Here is a 24,337-nt window from a genome sequence, read left to right on the forward strand (position 1 = left end):
GAGACTCTGTCTCTAAATAAATAAATAAATAAAAATAAGAAGTAACCAAGTAACTAACAGAATAATATATTTCAAGTAGCGGACTTTTACTGAAAAAGTAAAATACAGTATTTTTTTCATCCATTCATTCAACTAGTCCTTATTGAGAGCCTGCTATGTGCCAGGCACTGTTCTAGATACAGAAGAGAACACACAGACCCAATGTCACCAATCGAGAAACACAAATTAAATTTAAGATACAACCATATATGCCTTAAAAGAGACAAAATCCAATATGGAAAAGAAAATGCAATATGGAAAGGAGGGAAATATAGACAAACATACACGGTCTGAACATTAAACTGATTTTTAATATGCTACCAGCAGGAATTCAGGAGAGCAAACTGGTAATATGTAATACTACATACTCTGGGTCTCCATAACTTTACTGCATAAAGGAAAATCTTCCAAAGGAAAAAACCATTAAACCCAACAGTTTATAGGGATCTAAATGCCTAATACAAAATCAATGGCTAACCTACAGTAGATCAACACTCTAGCTCAGCACTGTCCAACAGAAATATAACGCAAGCTGCAAATGTAAGCCACATAATGTAACTTAAATTTTTCTAGTAGCCATATTTAAAAAGTAAAAAGTAGGCAGGGTGCAGTGGCTCATGCCTGTAATCACAACACTTTGGGAGGCTGAGGTGGGAGGATGGCTTCAGGCCAGGAATTTGAGACCAGCCTGTGTAACCCTCCAAGACCCCATCACTACAAAAAATTTAAAAATTAGCCGGGCATAGTGGCACGAGATTGTAGTCCTAGCTACTCAGGAGGATAAGGCAGGAGGATCACATGAGCCCAGGTGTTTGACACTGCAGTGAGTCATGATCATGCCACCGCACTACAGTCTGGGTGATGGAGTGAGACTCTGACTCTAAAAATAAAAAGTAAAAGGTGGATTAATTTAAATAATGTATTTCATTTAACCCAATAAAAAGTATTATATCTTTTTTAACATATAATCAATGTGAAAAATTATTAGGTATTTTACAAATTAAGTATTTCTTTTTTTGTACTAAGTCTCTGAAATCAGGTATTTTATGCTTACAGCACATCTCAGTTCAGACTGGCCATAGGTCAAAAGCTCAATAGCCACAATAGTACTACGTCGCATGGTGCAGCCCAGGAATTCACAAGTGAGGGTGTTTTGCTTGCCCAGAGGACATTTGGCAACAGCTGGAGACGTTTTTGATTGTCCCCACTGGAGGGGTGCTACTAGCTCTAGTGGGTAAAGGTCAGGGATGCTGTTTAACATCTACAATGCACAGGATAGCCCCCACAATAAAGAATTATATGGCCCAAAATGTCAATAGTACTAAGGTAACCCTAGATAGATAAACAGCTGGTACTGATATAGGCTGACCTAGGGGAATGTATTTTATGAGGCCATTTGTTTTTTGTTATGATGCTTTCAATCCCTTTTACAAGTAACTTTTTAAAGCTTCCCCTGAAACAAGATGAGGGGACCCATTTCTCTTATTTATCTTAAGGAGCACGGCACACTGAAAGGCTGTCAGTGGCCCGACGGCCCGACCACACAGAAAGGCATCTACACCAGCTGCTTTGTCTCAAAGGGAAAAATACTGGCAGATCTAGGAGCTGAGAAAAATATTAAACGAGGAAGTATGATTGCCATTTATATCTTTCCCATGACTATGTGACTAGGAGACTCAGCATTTTTCCTACCAAGGTAATGGCAATGGGGCAGGAGCGGGGTCACAGGGAAGCTAAAAAGGGACAATGAAGTTCAGATTCTGCCAGGTGGGGTGGCTCATGCTTGTAATCCCAGCATTTTGGGAGGCCAAGGTGGGAGGATCACCTGAGGTCGGGAGTTCAAGACCAGCCTGGCCAATATGGTGAAATCCCCATCTCTACTAAAAATACAAAAATAAGCTGGGCATGGTGGTGCATGCCTGTAATCCCAGCTACTCGGGAGGCTGAGGCAGGAGAATCACTTGAACCAAGGAGGCAGAGGGTGCAGTGAGCCAAGACTGCACCACTGCACTCCAGTCTGGGCAACAGAGCCAGACTCTGTCTCAAAAAAAAAAAAAAAAAAGGAGAGAGAGAGAGAGAAATAAAAACAACAACAACAACAAAACCAAAAAGCAATTCAGATTCTGTCAAGGTTCAAACAAAGGTCATGGAAATACATATTCATAAACACCTCTGGTACGAAAAACAAGTAACATTCGATCCATAAGCAGACAGATCTGCTCTTGCAAAAGACGCCTCTGCAGGCCCTAAAACCATCCTCAGGCCTCAGATAATCAGCACACCTATCACACCCCATGACCGCCACTTCTCCAGCTGTCCCATCTCATTTTAACAGGCTGCCAGAATGAATGCCTGCTGACAGTGCAACCAAGGGCTTTTCCCCTGCACGGAGGCCACTGGGACAGATACCAGGGGCCAGAAATCATTCCCCATCTGAGCAATCCAATCCCTTCCTGACGGCCAGACGACAGCAGGGTAGCCTTTCTAATAAGCCTCAGGCTGAGGATTCAACCAAGTTCTTCCTGAAGGCAGAGACTGCAGGTATCAACTGGCAACACAGAGGCACCTCGGTTTCCAAGGGGGGTTAAAGGCTGCCTGCTCCTGTCTGGCACACCCCTCAAAGAAAGTGGTACCTGGGGCACAATTGGAATCAACAGGCCTCAGATCTCACAACACTGTCTTCCTCTCCTCTCCTCATTCACAAGACCTTAAGACAAACAAAGAGAACAGGCGCCTCTTCTAATACATCCTTCTGGCTAAGAAAAGCATTTCTACAGATGTCCCAGGCCTATGCAGCCTTTATGACAAACATCTAGAAAGACAAACTTTTAAAGGGAACTGTTGTGCCACCAGATACAGTTCTTAAGGGACTCAGAATATTAGAAATTAAATTTAAAAGAAATTAAAATTCACTTTTAAATTTAAAAATATCAAAAACTGATGTCCTCCCAAGACTAGCTGACTTCAGGCTTTCCCGCCCTTCCTAATCTCCAACAAGTTAAAGAAACCTACCAAGCACGTTTCCTCTCCTAATTCCCACCACATCCTTACTCCCCAGTGGGCTGTTAACATGACCCTGACCATCTTAAGCTCTTCCCTTAAGAACTTCCAAATAGTAGCCATTTCAGTCAAGAGGATCAGCAAAATTCTAGAACCCAACCTATATGGGGAAGAAGCAGAATACAAAAGAAAGAGCTATTAATCCAAGTCAGGGAAGCTGCTAAACTCAGTCCCATCACCAGCAGCTATGCTACACGGAGAAAAGAATTAACTTGAGCATCAGCTCACTTACCTGTAGCGGTGCTGTTACTCTGAATAACTGTGCTGTTACGTTGATCAGCTAGCAATACAATTCACAAGCATCCCTCCACCACCACGGTAAAACAAGGTATTTGTCTGCAGTTGATAATCTAGCATTACTCCATAATCAGCAGGAATTTGAGGGTTTTCAGTTGTTTCATAAGCTAAATTCCAAGGAACTTATTCAAACTTCCTATTACGTTGGGTCTAAGATTAACTTTGTTAATACCATGGTAAAGTTTCAAAGGATTAAACTGAAAATGAATCACAGGGGTAAAGGGAGATTTACTGGAAACACTTGGAGCCAATGGGTGGGGGGAGAGAATAGACTTTATTCCATGAGATCCAGACTAGAGATTCTCAGCACTGCCTACCTACTAGAATCACCAGGGGAGTTTTAAAACAATACCGATGCCTGGGTTCTATCCCAGAGACTGATTTAATTGGTCTGGAATAGGACCCCAACATTCGTATTTGTGGAACATTCTTCAAGTGATTTTAACATTCAGCCTGGCTTAAAAACGATTGATTTAGAGAGTTGTGAATATTGTTCTTTTGCATTTGACAAAAATCCCTTCAACAAGATTTTCAGGCTTTAGCTAAAAAAAAAAAAAAAAAAAAAAAAAAGGCCCAATGCGGTGGCTCACACCTGTAACCCCTGCACTCTGGGAGGCTGAGGCAGGTGGATCACTTGAGGTCAGGAGTTCGAGACCAGCCTGGCCAATATGGTGAAATCCTGTCTCTACTAAAAATGTAAAAATTAGCCAGGTGTGGTGGTGCACACCTGTAATCCCAGGTACTTGGGAGACTGAGGGCAGGAGAATTGCTTGAACCCAGAAGGCAGAGGTTGCAGTGAACTGAGATCGTGCCACTGCACTCCAGCCTGGGTGACAGAGAGAGACTCCATCTCAAAAAAAAAAAAAAAACACACACACACACAAAGGCCAAAATATAATTTGTAAATAAAACTTCCTCCAGTGCCTAACACAATGTGTGTTAAATGCGTAGTACAAGGCTTTCAGGGTTCCATCATGTGACCGCTGTACCGCAGAGCCGGCCAGAACTGCTGACCATGGTGAGAAGCAAACACAAAGGTTAGGGGCTGAGCGGTTTGGCTATTTTTCTACTGGGAGACACAACATTGAAGAAAACTAAGTGACTGCTCAACATCATACCTGCATAATACCAATTAAAAGTAAACAGGGCCGGGCGCGGTGGCTCAAGCCTGTAATCCCAGCACTTTGGGAGGCCGAGGCGGGCGGATCACAAGGTCAGGAGATCGAGACCACAGTGAAACCCCGTCTCTACTAAAAATACAAAAAAAAAATTAGCCGGGCGCGGTGGCGGGCGCCTGTAGTCCCAGCTACTCAGGAGGCTGAGGCAGGAGAATGGCGGGAACCCGGGAGGCGGAGCTTGCAGTGAGCCGAGATCACGCCACTGCACTCCAGCCTGGGCAACAGCGTGAGACTCCGTCTCAAAAAAAAAAAAAAAAAAGTAAACAGAAGGTTGTCAAGTTCACAGGATTCTTAAAAAAGTCAAACAACTATAGCCATTTATTGGAACCCATTCTGTGTAGTTTATTTATCTCTAAAAGCCTGAGTATGTCTATTTCCACCACATAAATACAGATTTCATAATAACATATAAATCCTTTTTAGTGAGATTTGCTTTTTTTTTTTTTTTTGAGACAGAGTCTAGCTCTGTTGCCCAGGCTGGAGTGCAGTGGCCGGATCTCAGCTCACTGCAAGCCCCGCCTCCCGGGTTCACGCCATTCTCCTGCCTCAGCCTCCCGAGTAGCTGGGAGTACAGGCGCCTGCCACCGCGCCCGGCTAATTTTTTTTGTATTTTAGTAGAGACGGGGTTTCACCGTGTTAGCCAGGATGGTCTCGATCTCCTGACCTCGTGATCCGCCCGTCTCGGCCTCCCAAAGTGCTGGGATTACAGGCTTGAGCCACCGCGCCCGGCCTGAGATTTGCTTTTGAAAACATACCCTGAACTCTAAGGTCAGGTACAGCTGTCAGTGTCGTGGCATCTCCTGGCTGGTTCCATGCTCTTTTTGGCAGCCCAGCACACTGGGCCAGAGACAGGCAACAGAGCCATCATGCTTCAAAGAGGAGCCAAGTACTGTGTTCTGAGCCACTGGATTCCAGAAAGAACATCCCTGGAAGCTCACCCAGCCCCAGCATAGTCTGCCGAGTAAGTGTCTCTCCTGGGCCTCACCTACAGAGAGGTGAGGCTAAATGGGGACTGGGCAGGATGGCCTTTGAGGTTCCATCCATCTTTTAAAGTACACATGTCAGTCTTGCTTTCTGCCTCCACGAGCAGGCTTTGGTAAGTGGAAGTTCTCATCTGATATCTAATAACAATTGATTCTTTGAACAGCTAATTCAGAAAATAATCTTAAGCAGTTAAAACACATATAACATCTAATCATCTAAATTGGCTAACTCCTTAAAAGGGGGGCAGGGAGGGAAAGGATAAATTTAATTCTGCTCATTAGTGGACTTCAGTGCACCAAATTAACTTCACTTTAGTCTGTAAGCTTAACAATGACAGTTGCAAACCCTTCCGGAGGCCCTGTTTCTTGCGTTGACCTTTTTATTTTTGACTAAGAGAGGGGGAAAAATGATAAGACATTAAAGAAAGCATTAACAGAAACCTACCTAACGGTGGAAACAAGATTTCATTGAAAAAGTTTCCATTAACCATTTGTAACTTCCAAGTCATCTTAACAAAGATTTAGGTACTTAAAAAACAAACAAACAAAAAAAACCCGGGAAGCTAATTCCAACACTTTTCTTCCCCTTTGACAGAAAGCTCCTTTAACTCATGCCAACAGGCTATATTTATTTCCCTTAAGCAGCACTTCCTAGGAAAGCCGCGGCAGTCTTGCAGCAGACAGCATAAGAGAGCTCATGATCCCGGCAGCAGCCCAACTTCAAGAGCCCCAGCGAGCTGTCCATGCAGTTACCAAGCATGAGAGCCATCTGGGCTCTGCACCAATCGCAGCACTGTTGTTATCTCAGCCGGAGAGCTCTGGGCTGCTATTGGAAACCAACACCTGGCACCAGACCAGATACGGTGTCACACCCAGCAGTGCCTAAGAGACTACTGAGCCTCATAAAGCTTTATGGATGCCTACAGGGAGAGAAAAAAAAAATGCAGGTATTCTTACTCATCTTAACCCTGTCCAGAAAATCTGCTGAGTCACTGAATATCAATCAAGAGAAAAATAATGCAGAGCTGCAAAATGCTAATCTCCTTCCTCCTGCTCTCCTTCCTAACAGCAAGCCGACTCACAGGTAATACTGTTGACTCGGAAAACACAAGGGCATAAACAAATTCACACATCCTTAGTCTGTAAAGAAAAGCTTTCAGGAGCAAACTCTAAAAGTACAATGTACTAGACAAAACTATTTTATGAAAACAATGGTTGTCTCTGGGTAGAGGAATTAAGGGTGGTTACTTTTTTTCCATAACTTTACACACTTTGTACATTTTCTATAATGAGCCCATATTTCTTTCCTAACAATACATCTTCGAATCATTTCTGGTAAGAGATTAGACCCACATCTTTGATCCCTAAGATATAACTTGAGCTCACCAAAATATTTCAAATCACTAATTATGAAAACTCCAACCAAGGTTAAAGGGTCAGCCTACCACAGAACTAAGGAAATACTAAGTAAGAGCCCTGGATTTTATGAATACTTGCTTTGTTACCTTTCCTAGACACAGAACATTCTAATTTGGTAGGAAGAAAATCCCACCAATGACACATTTTTGAGAGAAGGGGAAAAATAACTAAAGATCATATGCCAGTAATAAGGGTACATGAACTTTAGTTTACTTCTGCTTTTTTTTTTTTTTTTTTTGAGACAGAGTCTTGCTCTGTCACCCAGGCTGGAGTGCACTGGCATACTCTCAGCTCACTGCAAACTCCGGCTCCCAGAGTCAAGCGATTCTCCTGCCTCAGCCTCCCCCCAAGTAGCTGGGACTACAGGCGCATGCCACCACGCCCAGCTAATTTTTTGTATTTTCAGTAGAGACAGGGTTTCATCGTGTTAGCCAGGATGGTCTCGATCTCCTGACCTCGTGATCCACCCACCTTGGCCTCCCAAAGTGCTGGGATTACAGGTGTGAGTCACCACGCCTGGCCCACTTCTGCTTATTTTTCCATTCTTCCTCCTTTCCCAGATTAGACATGCTAATGAAAAACAAGGCACCCTTAGCTTTGCCTGAGAGCACTAAGAAAACAAACCACCACCCCAATAAGATAAAGCTCATAAAAGCATCTGACAAGCTTTGTCTTGCTTTTGCTTAAATATTAAAGCAATTAAAATCCAAACTCCTTGGCTTGTTATTCAAGAACACACATGCCCAGGCGTGATGGCTCATACCTGTAACCCCAGCACTTTGAGAGGCCAGGGTGGAGGGATCACCTGAGGTCAGGAGTTCGAGACCAGCCTGGCTAACACGGTGAAACCCCGTCTCTACTAAAAATACAAAAAATTAGCTGGGTGTGGTTGCATTTGCCTATAATCCCAGCTACTCAGGAGGCTGAGAAAGGAGAATCGCTTGAACTCGGGAAGCGGAGGTTGCAGTGAGCCAAGATCGCGCCACTGCCCTCTAGCCTGGGCTACAGAGGGAGACTCAACCTCAAAAAAACAAAAATAAAAAACAAAACAAAAAACACACATAATGTGAAATTCACTGAGGTATTGTACTATAGCTAAGACTTCATACATTTTATGCTCAATACCAACAGGGACTAGGTATCCCTAAAACCCACAACTCTTTCTTTTGCCTGGCAAGTTCTTCATTTCTCCAAATTCTACCCATTCCTCAAGTTTCCAGTCAAATGATACCTCCTCCTAAAGTGTTCCCTGAGAAGCACTTTCTCGTTTTACTAATTCCCCCAGCACCTAAATTATAGTCATCTGTGTAGAGTACGTGTTTGTGAGTTTAAGCTTCTATTGGTGAACAGGCAGGCCCAGCACCAATTTATCTTTATCTGTACCAGACCACTTGGTTCAGTGCTGTGCATGCATCTTGAAGAGTGTTCAAATATTTGCTAAATTAAAAAAATGAATAAACACTGCATCTTAAAAAAAAAAAAATCAGGGCTTGTGCAGTCATATGAGTTACATGTGCATACACAAATAGGATAAAAAAAGGAATACCTAGGCCTGAATAATCATGCCTCAGGCACAGGAACAGTGTTTAGGAGTAGCCTAGGTATAAATCTTCATGTTAGCTGAAATAACGCCAGCCTAATGCCAGCCAAAGTTAGTACTCAGGCTCAAAGAACTAACAGCAACAGAAGCCACCACTTTATTAACACTTCAGGATTAAAGGATGCCTGCTAAGCCTCAAATTGTGTCACAAGTATTAACATTACAGTCCCAAAGAAAGTGCGTAGGTGTGTGAATGCTTTATTTCAACCCTAAGCATATGTGAGAAATTACAAATATTTGAAGATGTAACTATTAGAGCAATTTTTCCAAATGATATTCCAAGAGAATGATTTGGTCACAATACTAAGAAATGGGCAAACCATGTAATCTGCATCTTCACTTCTTCACACCTTGAAGAAAAAAGCACTGGCCTGCTTAAAGTCAGAACTTATTCTTTGGTACTTTGCTTCTGACTTCTGTTTGACACCATTTCTTTTCTTTCTTTCTTTATTTTTTTTTTTTTTGGCGAGACAGGGTCTCGCTCTATCACCCAGGATGGAGTGCAGTGGCACAATCACAGCTGCTGGGTTCAAGTGATCCTCCCACCTCAGCCTCCCAAGTAGCTGGGACTACAGGCACAAACCCCCATGCCCAGCTAATTTATTTTTATATTTTGTAGAGACAGGTCTCACTGTGATGCCCAGGTTGGTTGTGAACTCCTGGACTCAAGCGAGTCTTCTCCCTTGGCCTCCCACAGTGCTGAGATTACAGGCATGAGACACCAGCAGCACAGGTCTCCTGCTTCCCGGTTAACTGGACATATCAAAGGCTAATAGTGGTGAATGAAACCTTGCTTTCCACATAAGAGCCACAGATGTATCCTTATCTTTTGTTACTTAGAGGCATTTTTTTGTTTGTTTTAAATTTCTGACGGGTAGTAGGCATACCTGGCATCCTGGGAGATCCTGTCCCAGATTTCGTCTCTAACAACTAATACAAAAATGATGGTTATCATGATGTGACATGAAATTGCAATCTCTGCCCAATTAACTGCTTACTTTAAAAAACAAAACTATATGCTTATATAGGAATTCTGCTTCCCAACTACTTACGTTATCCATTTTTATACCATCTCAGGCCAGAAAATTTTTTGTCATCTTGCTGGTTCCCCCTGTCAGCAAACTTGTATCATGAGACAAGTTAAAGATAAATACTGAGAAATTTTGTTTTTTGACAGGTAATGGTCAAGCAGGTAATGGTGTCTGAACTTACAAAAATACGTAGTAGCTATGCATTCATTTTAATGTATATACAAAAATAGATTGAATAAACCTATGGGCTTATTGTTGTTGTTTTGCTAGGTCTAGGCTAAGTAACAGAAAGAGAGTAGAATAAAAGAAATCTTTTTTAAAAGTTCAGAGATTACAAGGATACAGTAAAATCAGGAAAACAGTACTCAAATTTCAAAGTTTAGGAGCAGGGTGTGGTGCCACATGCCTGTAATCCCAGCATTTTGGGAGGCTGAGGCGGGAGGCTTGCTTGAAGCTGGGAGTTCAAGAACAGCCTGGCCAACAGTGAGACTGTCTCTACAAAAAACAAACAAACAAAAAATTTAATAAAAAATAAAAGTTCATGGCCAATGTGGTGGCTGACGCCTGTAATCCCAGCACTTTGGGAGGCCAAGGCAGGCGGATCACTTGAGCTCAGGAGTTTGACACCAGCCTGGCCAAAATGGTAACAGAGAACAGCAGGTAGGCACCTGCTGTTCAGGAGGCTGAAGCAGGAGAATTGCTTGAGCCCGGGAGGCGGAGGTTGCAGTGAACCGAGATCAGAACACTGCATTCCAGCCTGGGCGACAGAGGGAGAGTTCGTCTCAAAAAAAAAAAAAAAAGTTTAGGAAACATGAAAGAGTAATAAAAATAAAATTCATGTGCATTCCTGAAATTTTATAAAAGTGGTATTAGCCTTCGTATTTCTCTGAGATAAGGCTTCAGTGGCATGTTGAAAACCTGCTACAGTGATGACTGACTCTGTATCCTTTAGGGTACGCAAGGCCCAGCGGTGCCTAACTGCTGTTCTTCTCCACTTTGTAGAAGAAAAGCTCACTGCTGCCACTGCATACCCTGATGTCAACTCTACTCTAACAAGCTGGGGACACTGTCCCCAGAAATTTCACAGGACCACACACCAGCTCCACAGCCTCCGCCTTCTGCTCTGCAAGCCATCCTTGGGTAAGCCTGCTCACTCTCACAGCTTCACCTACATGGACACACTAAAGGCTCTAAATGTTTTTTCCTACCCTACTTCTTGTCTATGCTCTACCTACTGATAATTTTACCTGTATGCACTTCAAATTCAACATCTTCAAACTCAAAATCATTCTTTTTTTTTTTTTTTTTTTTTTTTTTTGAGACAGAGTCTCACTAGGTTGCCCAGGCTGGAATGCAATGGTGAGACCTCAGCTCACTGCAACCTCCGCCTCCTGGGTTCAAGAGATTCTCTTGCCTCAGCCTCCCAAGTAGATGAGGTTTCACTGTGTTGCCCAGGCTGGTCTCAAACTCCTGAGCTCAGGCAATCCACCAGCCTCAGCCTTCCAAAGTGCTAGGATTATGGGCGTGAGCCAACGTGCCCGGCCCAAACTCATTCTTAGTATCTCCCTAATCTCCTTTTCTTCCCTTATGTCCATGAATAGGTTTAAATCCTTACCATCAATCCCAGACACCCCAATGCCTCCCTATCTTCTAGAAATGCCTTTCCTCCATCCTCACTTTTATGCTTTACAACAGAAGCCTGGCCTCTCTGACATGGATGGGCAGAGCCGCTTCCTGACTGCTCCCTATATTTGATCTCTTTCTCCTGTACAGGTTTTTTCTGCATTGCTTCAAGACTAATCTAAGATAAAAATCTACTCTCAAACATCAGTAGCCATTAGGGAGCTACAAATTAAAACCACAATCAGATACCAGGCACATCTATAATAATGGCTTAAATAAACATTATGATAACATTGAGTACTGGCAACAATGTGGAAAAACTGGATCATTGCTGGTGGCAATGTAAAATGGCACAGATACTCTGGGAAAGAGTACTGCAGTTTCTTACAAAACGAAATATGCACTTACCATATGACCCAGCAATCGCAGTCCTGGGCATTAATCCAGAGAAATAAAAGCTATGTTCACACAAAATCCCGTAACTGAAGGTTCAGAGTACCTTTATTTATAATTGCCATTAACTGGAAATGACCCGTATGTCTTTCAACAGATGAATGGTTAAAGAAGCTATGGTACATCTATAACATGGAATGCTACTTAGCAATACAAAGGAAAGAACTATTGATGCACACAACAAAATTAGGTGGCTCTCAAGGGAATTCAGCTGAGTGAAAAAAGCAATCTCGAAAGATTATATACTATATGATTCAATGTATATAGCATTCTTAAAATGACAAAATTACAGAGATGGAGAAAAGATTAGCAGTTGCCAGAGACTGAGGTTGAGGGGACATGGCTGTGGCTATAAAAGGGTAACGAGAGATCCTTGTGATGGAATCTTTGCATCCTGACTGTGGAAGCGGTCATACAAATTTACACCTTTAAATAAATGCATAGAACACACACACACAAACACAAAAAAGGGTGCATATAAAACTGGTGAAATCCTAAAGTCAATGAATTGTATCAAGGTCAATCATTGATATCCAATGTCAATCAATGTCATTGATATCAATGTCAATCATTGATATCCTGTTGTGATATTTATTGGACTATAGTTATACAAGATGTTACCACTGGGGGAAACTGAATGAAGGATATACAGAATCTCTATATTATTTTTTATAATTACATATAAATCTACAGTTAGCTCAAAATAAGAAGGTTTTTTTTTTTTAATCTCATTAACTTCCAATAGTTCCCCAATGCCCACAGTGAAATATTTCTTAGCATGGCATGCAGAATTTCCCCCAACCTATAATCCCTTTATACATCCTACACCCTAAACAACTAGTTCTAAGAGCTAACATTTATTGGGCACTGGCCATGTGCCAGGTACCATTTTAAACATTTTATATGTATTATCTCACTTACTCCTCAGTGATCCCATGAGTCAGGTACTACTGTCAACACCATTTTATATACAAATGATGTAAGTAGCTTATCCAAAGTCCCAACATGCCATATGCTCTTTCCATACCTTTGGGTCTATACTTGTACTGCCTAAAAAGCCTCCCCACCTAATTGCCCTTTAAGGCCCTGCCCCGATGTTACCTTCTGACATTTTCTAGACTTAACTGTTACACTAACTGTGTCTAGCACTCAGAGGGTATTCGACAGATGTTTAATCAACATAAGGTCTAGACAAAAGGACATGAGGAAGTTATAAAACTGGCACCACGAGAAGTATTTGACACTGATTACATTGAGCCTGTTTCTTTGAAGTTAAACCTGAACGGAAAAGCATTCGATAATACACCGTAGGGTACAGAGAAGACTCATTAGCAAGAAAATGTTAATTAATAAAGCAATGGCTTTAACACAACCAAAGAGGGAAACATAGTATCAGGCTAAAGAAAGGCCAGTGCCAGCTGCAAAGTCTGTACCTTTCTCAAATTTTCGCATAACAAATACACCAACATAAACCTCAACTTCCTAAACCTAGTCCATTCTGCTTTATTAGGTACTTTTCTAAGAAAAGATATATTTTTTTTCCTCAGGAAAAAGAATATTTTCTCCAGGTGAAAATGCATCTTCATTATTTCCCTTGGAGGAAACTAGATTATTATCTAAAGACTGCTTAACTTATGAATTCGCTTGAAAATCATACTGAGTATCCCACAACTATCTAGAATTGTTCTGAAATCTGAGTCTCTCCAAAGGATTCACATTTTATTTTATTTTTCATTTTTTTTGGAGACAGAGTCTCACCTGTTGCCCAGGCTGGAGGGCAGTGGCGTGATCTCAGCTCACTGCAACCTCCACCTCCTGGGTTCAAGTGATTCTCCTGCCTCAGCCTCCTGAGTAGCTGGGAGTACAGGTGCCTGCCACCACACCTAGCTAATTTTGTATTTTTAGCAGAGACAGGGTTTCACCATGTTGGCCAGGCTGGTCTCGAACTTCTGACCTCAAGTGATCCACCCACCTCAACCTCCCAAAGTGCTGGGATTACAAGCGTGAGCCACTGCACCTGGCCAGATTCACATTTTAAACACGGATGACAGAAAGTAGAAGAAAACACCAAGTTTGTTTAGGTACATGAATGAAGCTTAATTGGCTTTATATTCTCTGTCATCGCCCCCACGACCCCCTCCTCCTCAATAAGTTGTCTTCTCTTAAGCACAGCCTTTTCAGAAGGCACCAACATAGAGTAAAAGCGAAAAAGAGGAGAATGCTCAGCACAGATCAGGTGGGAGGCTGAAAGTCAGCCTCTCTTCCACGTATTGAGTGCTTACTATGGACCAGAGACTCATAAATAACCATAAATTTTTAACAGTAACCTAAAGTCAATAAAGAAAAATACTTTTTTTTTTTTTGGAGACTGAGTCTCACTCTATCACCCAGACTGGAGTGCAGTGACATGATCTCAGCTCACTGCAACCTCTGCCTCCCGGGTTCAAGCGATTCTTGTGCCTTAGCCTCCCAAGTATCTGGGATTACAGGCGCCTGCCACCATGCCTGGTATTTTTGTACTTTTGATAGAGACAGGGTTTTACCACATTGGCCAGGCTGGTCTCGAACTCCTGACCTCAGGTGATCCACCCACCTCGGCCTCCCAAACTGCTGGGTTTATAGGCATGAGCCACCATGCCCGGCCAAAAAATAAGTTTCTAAATTACGCATTATATGAAAAAAAGAAGACGTGTTTTAGTACAATAAGCAGATAAGAGACTCTTAGGAAAGGAAACTGACCGGTCGAGTTCTCCTGAACTTGGAATCTTCGCGGTCTCTGTGCGGCCCAGAAGTGCTGGTTCTCTCTCTCACACTTCTGTACCCAGGACTGGGGATGATATACTCTTTTCCTATGTCAATATCCTTCATCTTCTCTGAGTGGAGGTGCCAGGGCTCACAGACTCTTAGTTTCACATCAGAATTCCTGAAATTAAAAATTCATCAAGAAATAGATTATTTCCTAAACAGTACTTAACCATATGTTCAAGTGCCTTAAAATACGGGGGGGGGGGGGGGGGGGGGGGGAAGGGGGAAGGCAAAAGTACTAAAACTTTCTACTGTTATAGCTACAAAAATTAATTTTCAAAAAATGTTCAAAGATTTTCGTTTCATTTTTTTTTTAAAGAAAAAGATTCAGTATAAGAGAATCAAGAAAAATTACCTTCTCCCACTTCTAAGGGAAAAAAATTTAGAAAAAGTAAACACAGTAGTAAAGAGACACCCACTCTCTTCAACTAAGCTCAAATCCAGTGTATACAGCATATAGATAAGTTCGTTTTTTTTTTTTAAGACTTCATAGAAACAATTTCAGTTTGTCCCAAGTATTAAAAACTCCACAATTTTAAAGTGGACATCATTTCTCCCATTAAATTTTACTAAATAAAAACTTACCGAACACTTATTCTACCAATGATATATTCCATCTCTGCCTTTTTATAATTAACTAATGGGTTAGCTGGTGTTATTTTAAAGCTCCATGAAGTTACACAGTTAAAACAATATTATAACTTAACTTCAAACACAAATTCCCTGGGTACTGAAAATGTTCTAAAACTAGATAGTGCTAATGGTTGCACAATGCAGTGAATACACTGAAAAAAAACCACTGAATTGTATACTTTAGAAGAGTGAATTTCATGGCATATAAATCCTACGGCAATAAAGCTGTTATTAAAAAACAATAACAAAAACAAATTCCCCACCCTGTATTACTAAGTCTTACCTAGTTTTTACCTGAAACTCTGTTCTAAACCACTGCTTGCCTGGCTAAGTCTAATCAAGATCCTGTGTCAACTCAGGTCACTTAAAAACAAAAAACACATACATACTTCTCTAAAATGTTTCCCCCCTCTAAGAAGGGTCACAGCCCCCCAGAGACAAGCTGAGAAAACACCTTTCAGACTAGCCTCCAAAGGAAATTAAAGACGTGTAGCCGTGTTGCTTTCTGGATTCCATAAATCCCTAGCTATCGCTGTGACTTAAAAGTACTACTTCTGCAGCACAAAATTCTAACCATTATAATGCATTTTTTAGGGTGTCAGATAAAAAGAGAACACTTAGTAATCCTCTAAATAAAAAAGACTAAATCTCCTCTGCAAAGACAGGTTTCCAGACCAAAGAAAGCTTGACTTCTTGCCTTTCAGAATTCTGGTTCAAGTACCCTAAGTTGTTATAGCTGTTACTTATCTTTAAAAAAAAAAAAGTCACCTTGTCCAATGACAAACTACACCATAAAGAACAGCGGCTCACCAAGCCAGAGCGCAGCAATCACGTCATTGAGACCTCATTAAGGCTAAACTATAAACAGACCTGGCATCTGCCAGTGTCCCCAGTGTTGAGCTGTAGCTGTAGATCAGTGTAACCTTCTTGTTACGAGAATCACGGAAGTCTAACCTTCCCCTTCAAGGGTTCCCTAGCTTAGCTGATTATCTGGAAAAGGAAAAGATTAGTGCTACCTTTTTTAAAGGTGGGGGTTGGGGCGGTGAGCGGTTTGAAACAGAGGTGGTCACTGGAACTCATCCACTATACGAAATGCCATGTCAAGAAGAACACGAACATCATCTCAATTATCTAAGCACCCATGATAACCAAAGATTCTTTCAACCACTTTTATTTCAAAGGATAAGGCAGAATCAGTGGAGCACAGGAGCAGAGAGAGGCAGGGACAAAACGACTTCCCTGTTATGACACAAATAATGACTGTTTTGTGCCCAGAGTGACTGCTGTGGTAGACACTGCTAAACTATCCTAAGGGACTAAGTTATTCTATGTATGAAGGGTGTGGGGAACAGTGTTCCATTATCTCTAACACACTCATCTCTACTTTCCTGGAAAAAGAGGCACAATCAAGAGAGCAGGCAGGCCCAAAGTAGGCACAAAGTTACTGTCTATGGCCTTGAACATAAGGACACCATCGTCTGTGTATCTGGAACATAAAAGAGGGCACCCCACGTGGAGGCCGGCGAAGAGCTGGGAATCCTGACAGGTTTGGAAAGAAACAAAGCCCCAGTCTGAAGCAAGCAAGCAAGGATAGATCCCCAGGTCAGCCTTTTTATTGATACTATTTATATTTCCCTATCTTCTCGTGTTCTCCTTTGAAGTTGTTGGAAAATCTTTTTTTAAATGCTCGCTTGCCTCAGCTATCAAGAGAGGAAGAAAGAGAAGGGATTTTTGTTTGTAGAAAACAAACCTGTTGTCCAGACCTGTACAATGGTAGAAGCAGAATAATCAAAGTGGAAGAACCCCAAAGAAGTCCCAACAGGGTTGAGGCCACTTAGCTGCCCTTTTTTTTTTTTTTTTAACCAAGATTCTCTTTCCACTGATTAAAGTGTAGACAGTCTCCCTACACAATGATACTGATTCAACTGCATGGCAGCAGGAGAGTTGCACGGGACTACACGAACTGTTGCCTAGCCAGACTGGTGTGTGCAAGCTGCAGTCATCCCAACACTCTTGAGTAGGTTTCCATCACCGCCAGGCCCTCAAGCTACACAAGGAAGACACCACGCTAAAGGGATACGTATTTACCACACCCACTGTAATCCACTTGTTGCGTCTCCAAGCAGCCTCACCTTTCATGCATGCTGCAGACCCCAGTAAAACCTAGCCATCTCCTCCTCCAAGACCTCCTGAAACTTTCCCGGTCGTTCCTGTGCCCACCTGCCTCCAGCCTCTCCGTCTGTGCAGAAACCAAATGACCCCTGTGTGATAAACACAAAGCCACCCGCAGCTCTGCGTGGCAGAAGTGAAAAAGAGCACTGGATGACCGTGGAGAGATCTGGGCTGCGTTCCCGGCTCAGCCACGGGTTTGCTGCGCGTGCTTATGTCACGTACCTCCATTTACCCGCTTGCAAAAACGAAGGGGATGACTTACTTCGAAGGTCGCTGGCGGCTCCGCTGCGGGTTGAGCATGGTGCCCTGAGCCGCCCACTGCACAGCCTCCCGGGTGGGCGCTTCTCTCAGACGGGCTTCGCCTGGGATGCCCGGGCCCTAGGGCGTTCCCACAGCCCGCTCCGGCCTGGCCAGGCGAGCGCGACCCACACCCACGGCCCACGGGCGCAGCGCCCCCTGGCGGCTGCGGCCAGAGACGTAGCCCGCGTCCCTGCCCGCTCATCCCAACCCCACCTGCCTGTCTTCCAGCACACGACCCCGTCACCAGACCCCGGGCTCACAGGCCTAGGAGGCGGCGGCAGGAGACCAAGGGGAGGCCATACCCCGTTCCCCAAGTCTCCAGTGTCCCCCGAACTGCTCGTAGCCCTGGCCACATCCCGCCACGCCCCGAGGAAATGCAAAGCGGTGATCCCCGTGACAACCGAGCTGGAGGGCAGGGGTGCGGCAGCAGCCATCACCTACCTGCGCCCCTGCTCCAGGACAGCCGCGCCGGCCGCTCAACCACACTCCCGAGCATGAGCCCCCCAGGAAAACAAGCCTTTATAGCGGCATCGGCCGCCACACCGCGCAAGCGCGCTGCACAAAGCATTCCCAAGGCTGAAGGGAACTGTAGTCCGCCTTCCGAGAGCCCGGGGCTGCGGATGCGGCTAAGAACTACATTTCCCAGAAGCACCGGTGACATCCCGGGGGCGGTGCGGGCTGCCCCTCTTCCCACTGAGCTCCCGGCTCCGTTCCATCCTTGCCCGTGCCTCTGCGAGCCTGTCTGGAATCTTCTCCGGGGTCGTGTTCCCGGGGGGAGTCAGTCGGGAGGCTTAACCGTGGCCCTGTGTTCGCACACAGTGCTGTTCGTAGGCAGGGCAGTCCCGACCCTGCGTGGCCGTGCAGCTGCCAGAAAAGATCGTGAAGGTCATCGTAGCCCGCGTCTAACCCGTTGAGAGTCGTCAGGCCGGCCAGCCCCAGTTCTTATCTGTTGTGGCAGATATGATTGCTTGCTCATGGTTCGACCCTGCATTCTGCGCAGATACCGCCTTTCTCACTTTAACACCAACTGCCCATCAATGTCGCGCTGCCTGGTCTCTAGATAATAAAAATGCCAGGATCACAGTCTTAGAAGTGGCAAGAGACAGAAATGGTATGCTAACTCATCCTCTTCTTTTTATAAATGAATCTGAGGCTCCCGGTAAGATTGATCCCTTTATCAAAGATCGATCCCTGTTTCATCGGTACCTTCAGCATCATTAAATAAAAGCCACTGTTGAGTTCTTCCCTACCCTGTATCCGATGCTTTACATACCATTCTTGTTTCCTTTAATCTCCATTACCGCCCTATGAGTAGGTATTATGAGGTTGTGTTTGTTTGTTTTTTTAAGAAGGAGTTTCGCTCTGTTGCCCAGGCTGTAGCGCAATGGCGCGATCTCGGGTCACTGCAGCCTCCGCCTCCCGGGTTCAAGCAATTCTCCTTGCCTCAGTCTCCCGAGTAGCTGGGATTACAGGCGTCCACCACCACGCCCGGCTAATTTTCGTATTTTTTTAGTAGAGAAGGGTTTCGCCATATTGGCCAGGCTGGTCTCGAACTCCCGACCTCAGGTAATCTGCTTCCCAAAAGTGCTGGGATTACAGGGGTGAGCCACCGCACCCTGCCGTATTTTTTGTTAATTCAAAGGAGAAGGAGGAGGAGGAGGAGGAGGAGGAAGAAGAAAAAAAGAAGAAGAAGGAGAAGAAGAAGGTGGTAAAGTGATTTGTCCATCTTTATAACAACTAGCTAGTTAGCTAGTGTGAAGACACTACTGTATCATAAAGCAGTGTATTCTTGCACACGGATTGATAGACCAATGCAATAGAATAAAGAGCCCCCAAACAGACTGTTGCATACATGTAACTTGATCTGTGACAGAAAACCTTACAAATCTGTGGGAAAGGAAGAACAGTCAATAAATAGTACTGGAACAATTGTTTATACATACGAAAAAACAATCAGGGATTACCGCTTCATACTGCACAGAAAAAAACCCATTTCAGGTAGCTCAAACGCTTACATGTGAAAGGGAAAACTTAAAAACTTTTAGAAGAAGGCAGGAAATATCTTTATGAACTTGGGAGTAGGAAATAACTTTTTAAACAAGAAACAAAAAATAAAGGAAGAAAGGTTGATAATTTTTCATATATTAAAAGTAATACCTCTGTATAAGATGGCATAAATTGAAAAGATAAACCACAAGTTATAACTGACAAAGTTTTTGAATAAAAAATACTCAAAATAATGTCTAAGTTCAGTAAGAAATGGCAGATAACCCAGTAGGAAAATAGGTAAATAACCTGAACAGACAGCTCACAGAATAGGAAACTTGAGCAGCCACTCAAATATGAAAAGACACCCAATCTCGTTAATAGGGAAATGGAAAATTTTTTTTCTTTTCTTTTTTTTTTTTTTTTTTTGAGACAGAGTCTTTCTCTGTCCTTCAGGCTGGAGTGTAGTGGTGCGACCTCGGCTCACTGCAACCTCCGCCTCCAGAGTTCAAGTAATTCTCCTGCCTCAGCCTCTGGAGTAGCTGGGATTACAGACGCCCGCCACCACGCCCAGCTAATTTTTGTATTTTTAGTAGAGATAGGGTTTCACCATATTGGCCAGGCTGGTCTTGAACTCCTGACCTTGTGATCTGACCACCTCGGCCCCCCACAGTGCTGGGATTACAGACGTGACCCCTGTACAGGTGTGAGACCATGCCTGGTCCAGAAATGTAAATTAAAATAGTAATGAGATACCATCTCACCAAAGATTCTAGTACCTTCCAACAATGCCTCAAACACTGTAACACCCAAAACTGCAGATCTGATATGGTCATATTTTTTAAAAAGCTTCTAAATCCCCCTGAAATACTTCCTATATGTTGATTATAGTTTGTTTTTTATTGAAAAAGAATAGATGGACACCAGACAGCCCTGGTGGCAGGCTTCAATACACTGTAGTACTGTCTTGGTCTGTCCAAGTATAGTCTGAGTGAAAGAATTATACTTACAAAATTACCCCCTCAAAATGTTTGTATTGTGAAATGTTTAGAGGGGCGATATTTCCCGGACCTCAGGCAACAGGGCTAGAGAATCTATGTTGCAGCGTAAAATTGTGTGTATGTCTTGTCTTGTCTTCTTCTTTTTTTTTAGATCTTGGCTCACTGCAGCCTCCACCTCCAGGGTTCAAGTGATTCTGATTCTCCTGCCTCAGCCTCCGGAGCAGCTGGGATCACAGGCGTGTCCCACCACACCCGGCTAATTTTTGTAATTTTAATAGAGACAGGATTTCACCATATTGGCCAGGCTGGTCTCGAACTCCTGAGCTCAAGTGATCCACCCGCCTCAGCCTCCCAAAGTGCTGGGATTATAGGCGTGAGCCACCGCGCCCGGCCAGAATTGTGGGTATTTCTAAATAATATTTATGTTGTGTAATGTACTAAACATATTCATTAAGTATTTGATGGAGATGCAATGGAGCTAAAACAAACACATTTCCAGCCCTCATGGGGCTTAGACTCCCAAATAAACACTAATCAAAATTTAAATAATTGTAGTAAGTGCAAGGAAAGGAGGTGTGTGTTTCATCTGAAGGAAGGAGGAGTTTGTGAAGTGAAGACAGTGGAAGTAGGCAGCAGAGAGAGCAGTTGAAGTAGAGGAAACAATGAAGACCAGGTGGTGGTAGAAGGAAGGGAGCATCTCCAAACATGTAGATATTGTTACAGGTCTTCAGGAGCAAAAGGCAACCACTGAAAAGTTTTAAAAGGGTGAATATGTTAGGAGTTGAGAAATTAAATTTACCTTTTGGGGCCGGGTGTGGCAGCTCATGGCCTGTAATCCCAGCACTTTGGGAGGCTGACGTGGGTGGATCACCAGAGGTTGGGAGTTCGAGACCAACTTGGCCAACATGGTGAAACCCCATCTGTACTAAAAATACAAAAATTAGCCGGGCGTAGTGGCACACACCTGTAATCCCAGCTGCTCTAGAGGCTGAGGCACGAGAATCCCTTGAACCCCGGAGGCAGAGGTTGCAGTGAACCAAGATCTGGCCACTGTACTCCAGCCTGGGTGATAGAGCAAGACTCGGTCTCAAAAAACAAACAAACAAAAAACAGAAAAAAAAAAAAAAAGTACCTTTTGGAAACTGCACTGTGGCTGGCAGACGAGAAAAAATTTGAGACCAGTAGAATGGGAGAGAAGAGGCCACCTAGGAGCGACTGTTGTTATCTAGGAAAGAGATCATTGTGGCTTGGATTAAGGTTGTGATGGAAAAGATGGAGAGAAAAAGGTGAACTCAAGAGAAATTTAAGAGGTGAAATCAACAGAACATGTGGATGGATTAGGTACAGGGGAATGAGAAAGAAATGTCAAGGGTAACACGTAGGTGGTTGTGGAACTGGATAGACGGTGGTTTATTCATTGGCAGAAGCGCTCTACTGCAATAGCCTGACACCCTCCTCTACCTAGCTTGTCTAGAGCCAATGTCAAATGCTAACAATCACCCTATCTCTGCTTTGATACTCATGTTGAATTATTCTAACAGTGATCAAGACAGAAGCTCCCTTTGCAGTTCAATTTTTCAATGAAAGGCATTTTCATGGAATAAGACCTTTTCTAAAGTTAGTTAATAAATCAGTTTTATATTTGTTTTTTGTTTTGTTTGTTTGTTTTTTGAGACTGTGTTTTGTTCTTGTGACTCAGGCTGGAGTGCAATGGCACAGTCTCGGCTCACTGCAACCTCCGCCTCCCAGGTTCAGATGATTCTCTGGCCTCAGCCTCCCGAGTAGCTGGGATTACAGGTGCCCACCACCATGCCCGGCTAATTTTTTGTACTTTTAGTAGAGACGGGGTTTGACCATGTTGGTCAGGCTGGTCTCAAACTCCTAACCTCAGGCAATCCGCCGGCCTCGGCCTCCCAAAGTGCTGGGGTTACAAGCATGAACCACCATGCCCAACCTACGTTTTATATTTGACATCATGGAAATCATGTAGTGTAAAAGAATAATGCACCTCTTTAATGGCCTCAGGCAAATCAGAAAACAAGAGAATTTAAGTTTTAAATAATACCAGATGAAAGCCAGATGACATGATAGCATGTTCTACAGCCAAAGGGTTCACATATTTTCATAGAGAAGCCAAGTCTTCCTAAAGTACACAGAAGTATAGGCATGTTATGATCAGTCATAATTGCACATTCATCATTATAAAGGAAAGCATTGCACATTTCCTTTGTGGTAACAACTTCCCTTGTTATTTCATTGTTACATTACTTCATTAGCAATATGGGTAGTAGTTAGTATGAAGAGTTGCTTTTTAATTTTTTTTTTTTTTAAGACGGAGTTTCGCTCTTGTTGCCCAGGCTGGAGTGCAATGGGGTGATCTCGATTCACTACAACCTCCGCCTCCCAGATTCAAGCGATTCCCCTGCCTCGGTCTCCCTAGTAGCTGGGATTACAGGCAGATGCCACAACGCCCAGCTAATTTTTGTACTTTTAGTACAGATGGGGTTTCACCATGTTGGCCAGGCTGGTTTCGAACTCCTGACTTCAGGTGATCTGCCACCCTTGGCCTCCCAAAATGCTAGGATTACAGGAATGAGCCACCAGGCCCGGCCTGCTTTAAAAATTTTTTAAAGTACTATTACATTGAGCACTATCGAAGTCATTGGCCCAACAATAACAGATAGGTGTTCAAAAACTAGCTCCTTTTTAAAAACAGGAAAGAAATTGACAGCAATTATCTAATTTTAGCAAAACAATATTTGTAAATTCATTTTAACTTTATAGTGCTATAAGAACTATAAGCATAATGACTTTGCACACAGCTTTATGAATGGATATATTTAAGTAATATTATAATGTAAATAAGAAGTCAACATCAGGGGTTTGAGAGAATTGTTTGTCTTAAAAGGGGTCTGAGCCTTATTTGAGTTATGGAAACACTGGGTTATAAAATTAAAGCAAACCTTGGCTGGGTATACAAGGTCTTCCGTGATCTGGCCCTCATAATAACACTGCTTCATCTCCTGTCACTCTCCTAGTCAAACCTGAAGTCCACGTAATTTCCATGTTCTTACTCTAGCTGTTCCCTCTCCCCAGAACACCCTTCTAAATCCACTCAGCTAAAATAATACATCACAGCCCATAGGCAGGTCTTGGGATTTTAATCCTCCCAGAATGACAATTAGATACTTACTTACTCAATGGAATAAAATGGTAGAATATGTCTGACATCTCATGATGAGATGTATATGGAGAATTCTCCCACATCATATTGTGAAGAATGGACTGAGCACCTGGGAATCAATAGGATCCCTCTAAGCCAGAGAAGCAGGACCAATAGTCCAGACAAAACAGAGCCTTCTCCAAAAAACAGGCATTGTCAGACAGAATGGTCAATCCCAGTCATTCCGCAATACTTCTCTTAAGCGTTTTGCTTGATAAATATGGACTTTTGACCAGAAGAAGAGATAAACAACTTTGGTGTAAAGATTGTTATCACTAGTGATCCCTCCCTTGCTCCCTCTCTCCCTCTGTTTCTCTCTTTCGGTTCACGGCAACCTCTGCCTCCTGGGTTCAAGTGATTCTCCTGCCTCAGCCTCTGGAGTAGCTGGGATTACATGCATGCACCGCCAAGCCTGGCTAATTTTTGTATTTTTAGTAGAGACAGGAGTTTTGCCACATTGGCCAGGCTGCTCTCGAACTCCTGAGCTCAAGTGATCCGCCCACTTCGGGCTCCCAAAATGCTGGGATGACAGGC

The 24,337-nt window shown here is 43.3% G+C and overlaps 3 protein-coding genes across 9 annotated transcripts in view; 1 reads left to right on the top strand and 2 right to left on the bottom strand.

Annotated features, from left to right (window-relative positions):
- The window catches only part of ABCC5 (ATP binding cassette subfamily C member 5), a 95,832-nt gene extending 77,770 nt beyond the window's left edge, over positions 1-18,062 (bottom strand). The window contains exons 1-2 of one of the 7 annotated variants that reach the window (XR_007723435.1): positions 17,556-17,654; positions 14,423-14,606 (exon numbers count right to left, since the gene is read on the bottom strand). Coding sequence is in view for 6 of the 7 variants with exons in the window: in XM_050780167.1 (XP_050636124.1) it covers positions 14,423-14,606; positions 17,556-17,593 (222 nt within the window). In the remaining variant the exon portion in view is untranslated. Of the gene's footprint in view, positions 1-9,628; positions 9,699-9,950; positions 14,397-14,422; positions 14,607-15,404; positions 16,932-17,555; positions 17,655-18,034 lie in introns of those variants that run through there. The other 6 variants (XM_050780171.1, XM_050780167.1, XM_050780168.1 and 3 more) reach the window with 6 other exon arrangements.
- Positions 1-24,337, bottom strand: part of PARL (presenilin associated rhomboid like) — a 231,691-nt gene that overhangs the window by 163,448 nt on the left and 43,906 nt on the right. The gene's annotated exons all lie outside the window — the stretch shown is intronic.
- ABCF3 (ATP binding cassette subfamily F member 3) overlaps positions 1-24,337 on the top strand; it is a 291,373-nt gene that overhangs the window by 95,060 nt on the left and 171,976 nt on the right. The window lies entirely within an intron of this gene.

This window comes from Macaca thibetana, chromosome 2 (assembly GCF_024542745.1).
Source record: "Macaca thibetana thibetana isolate TM-01 chromosome 2, ASM2454274v1, whole genome shotgun sequence".
NCBI classification, from domain to species: Eukaryota; Metazoa; Chordata; class Mammalia; order Primates; family Cercopithecidae; genus Macaca; species Macaca thibetana.